This window comes from Nestor notabilis, unplaced genomic scaffold, assembly GCF_000696875.1.
Source record: "Nestor notabilis isolate BGI_N333 unplaced genomic scaffold, ASM69687v1 scaffold11165, whole genome shotgun sequence".
Lineage (NCBI taxonomy): Eukaryota > Metazoa > Chordata > Aves > Psittaciformes > Psittacidae > Nestor > Nestor notabilis.
In genome coordinates, this window is record NW_009930670.1 from 89,445 (window position 1) to 91,954 (window position 2,510).

Genomic DNA, 2,510 nt, shown 5'->3' on the forward strand with positions numbered 1-2,510 from the left:
GCAGTTTGTTCCTGTTTTTCTGCTTCCAGTATGAATGACCAGATGCAGCTCTCAACTGTACCAGTAGGCATGAAAACGTTAAAGCAAACTTTTATTTGTAAAACAGGAAACAAAAAGACAGCAGGGCAACACTTTCTCTAAGTAATAATACTTGGTAAAAACAAAGTAAACTTGTTAAGGAGGAGGGTGTGCATACAAAAGCAGAACAGGACATGCCTGCCAGCATGTTGCCTCCTGTAAAACGTTTCACAGGAGCTCTCTAAATCCCACAAAACTTCAAGGTAAAAATTCTCATCAAGACTTTAAATTACATTTTAAAAATAACTCTGCTGAGGAATTTTAGCATCCAAACTGTTAGAATTGAGTATTTTTAATGCGGGATGCCTTTTCCTTTTTTTTTTTTTTTTCTTAACAGATATAGACTGCACCTATAAAACAGCAAGTTCAATGAAAATGAAAGGTATGAAGCACAAAAATTAAATATACTCTTACGCAGAGCTTCCAATATTGGAATGCATCACTGCAAGACACCAATGAAGCCCAGAATTTAAAACCATAATTAAACAAGGATGAGAACATTCAACAAGAAAGAAACTCCACAGAAAATAGTTTAGGATACTTTGTATTTCAACTGAAGAAAGCTTAACAGAATCAAATATCATCGATTACAAAAGGAAAATACATTCTGCAGAGGTATTTTCAAGATTCAGATTTAAGGCTCAATAAGAACAGTGTCATTGGAAAGGCCAAACCTGGTAGTCAAGAATATTTACCACAACATATATTTATCGGAAGATATTTTATTGCCAACAAATACAAAATTGTTGCTCTCATTCCCTGGTGTCTCATTTTAAAGATAAAGCTTTGCCTTCACCACTTATGAACACCTGTAAATATAGCATTGTAAAAAAATTAAAACAGAAATGAAAAATTGCAACAATAAATTAAGAAAAAGAAAAGGAAGAGGAAAGCCCAACCCACCAAGGAGAAAATGTATTAGAAGCAACAGACAAGTTATGAAGTAGAATTGAACTATCATATTACGTTTTACTTCCAAGAGAAGTTTGGGAGGTTTGCACATGAAATAAAATAGCAGCAAAGAAAAAGGGTAAGTAGAAGTGCATTTGTGTCCCACAGGAACATATTCTCTTTAACCAAAACAGTAGTACTCATCAGAATCAATTTTGGTATGCTTATGCAGAGGCTGCGAGTCCTCCATAATAGAAGAATCACTGAACTTGTCCATATCTGAAGGGGTCTGGTGACCTGGGACATCATCCACTAAGGTGTCCAAGTAACTCCCCACTGAAATTCCATCCAGTCCATCACTACAGTCTTGTAAACTGTTACAGCTGCCATGCAGGGATGTATCCTGACTTTCCAGCAAGCTGCACAGGCTGCCACTCAAACTGCTACCTCTGCTGGCAATGGTCTTCTCTTCAATCATCCACTTGATTGATTCAATGCTTTCATTGATGATGAGTAGCTGGCGCATAAGCTTCACATCAGTGGCTCGGAGATTAACCTACAAGGCAAAAATTATTTTAAAAATTACTTATTTTCTTCAAAATCAAACTCTAAAAAGTAAGCTGGAGGCAGTCAATGTGTTAAAAACACATACACGCACAAAATCCACGTTTTACATCTAGGACAAATCAATTTAAATAATTAGGGAAAAAAAAAGAGTGAAAGTATTGCTATACTAATACCATACTTCCAATGAAGCTGAAGTGGGAATGTGATCAGGCTACACAAGCAGTCCATTAACAGGAATGCTAGGCAATGACAAGACTTGTACACATTAGTACAATGCCACTTTCACAAGAAACACAGCTGCTATAACTTGGGGATAGCATTCACTATTCAGAGAAGTAAGACAAACCCCATTTCCATTTACAACTACTCTAGGATACTCAGCAGATCCAGGAAGCTAAGCATTCACCTTAAATTACCCTTATTTTCTGTCTACTTGGTTAACCTAAAATATTCAGATGTGTATAATTTGGGAAGAGGTTTGCAGCATTGCAACTTTTATTCATACTACCCCTGAGTTTAGGTTGCAAACTGTTGTATAAATGTCTGAGAGTCCTGAGTTTAGGTTGCAAACTGTTGTATAAATGTCTGAGAGTTGAAATACTGAACTTACTGAAACTGTAAATTCAGAATTATTTAAATCCATTAGCTGAAGATGATGAGTTCATCATCAACCAGTTATTACAGATTAACAAAAAGAACAACAATCTGCAAAAACCCCCAAACCTAAGTAAAAAATATGTGTTAAGAACAAAGTCTTACTTTCCAACTTAGTTGTGGTGTTGACGCATAGTCACAGAACTGTTAATTGTAAAGCACAATGGAACATTACAGTGCTGTATTTCACAGATATGTTGAAGTTAACTGACTGCATGTCTTCCTTAACAGACACTTTATAAGCTACTTTTTTACTCAAATTTCCACAATGAGATGACACATAAAGGTGAGCCCCAAGGGGTTTCTTTCATGTTTTTTTC

The 2,510-nt window shown here is 35.9% G+C and overlaps 1 protein-coding gene across 1 annotated transcript; it reads right to left on the reverse strand.

Moving 5' to 3' along the window:
* Positions 1-1,150: 1,150 nt before the first annotated feature.
* On the reverse strand, positions 1,151-1,525 carry LURAP1L (leucine rich adaptor protein 1-like; the record flags this gene model as incomplete). Its single annotated transcript, XM_010015513.1, has 1 exon — positions 1,151-1,525. A coding segment is annotated over one exon (375 nt), but the record flags the coding sequence as incomplete, so codon positions are not given.
* Between the last annotated feature and the right edge of the window lie 985 nt (positions 1,526-2,510).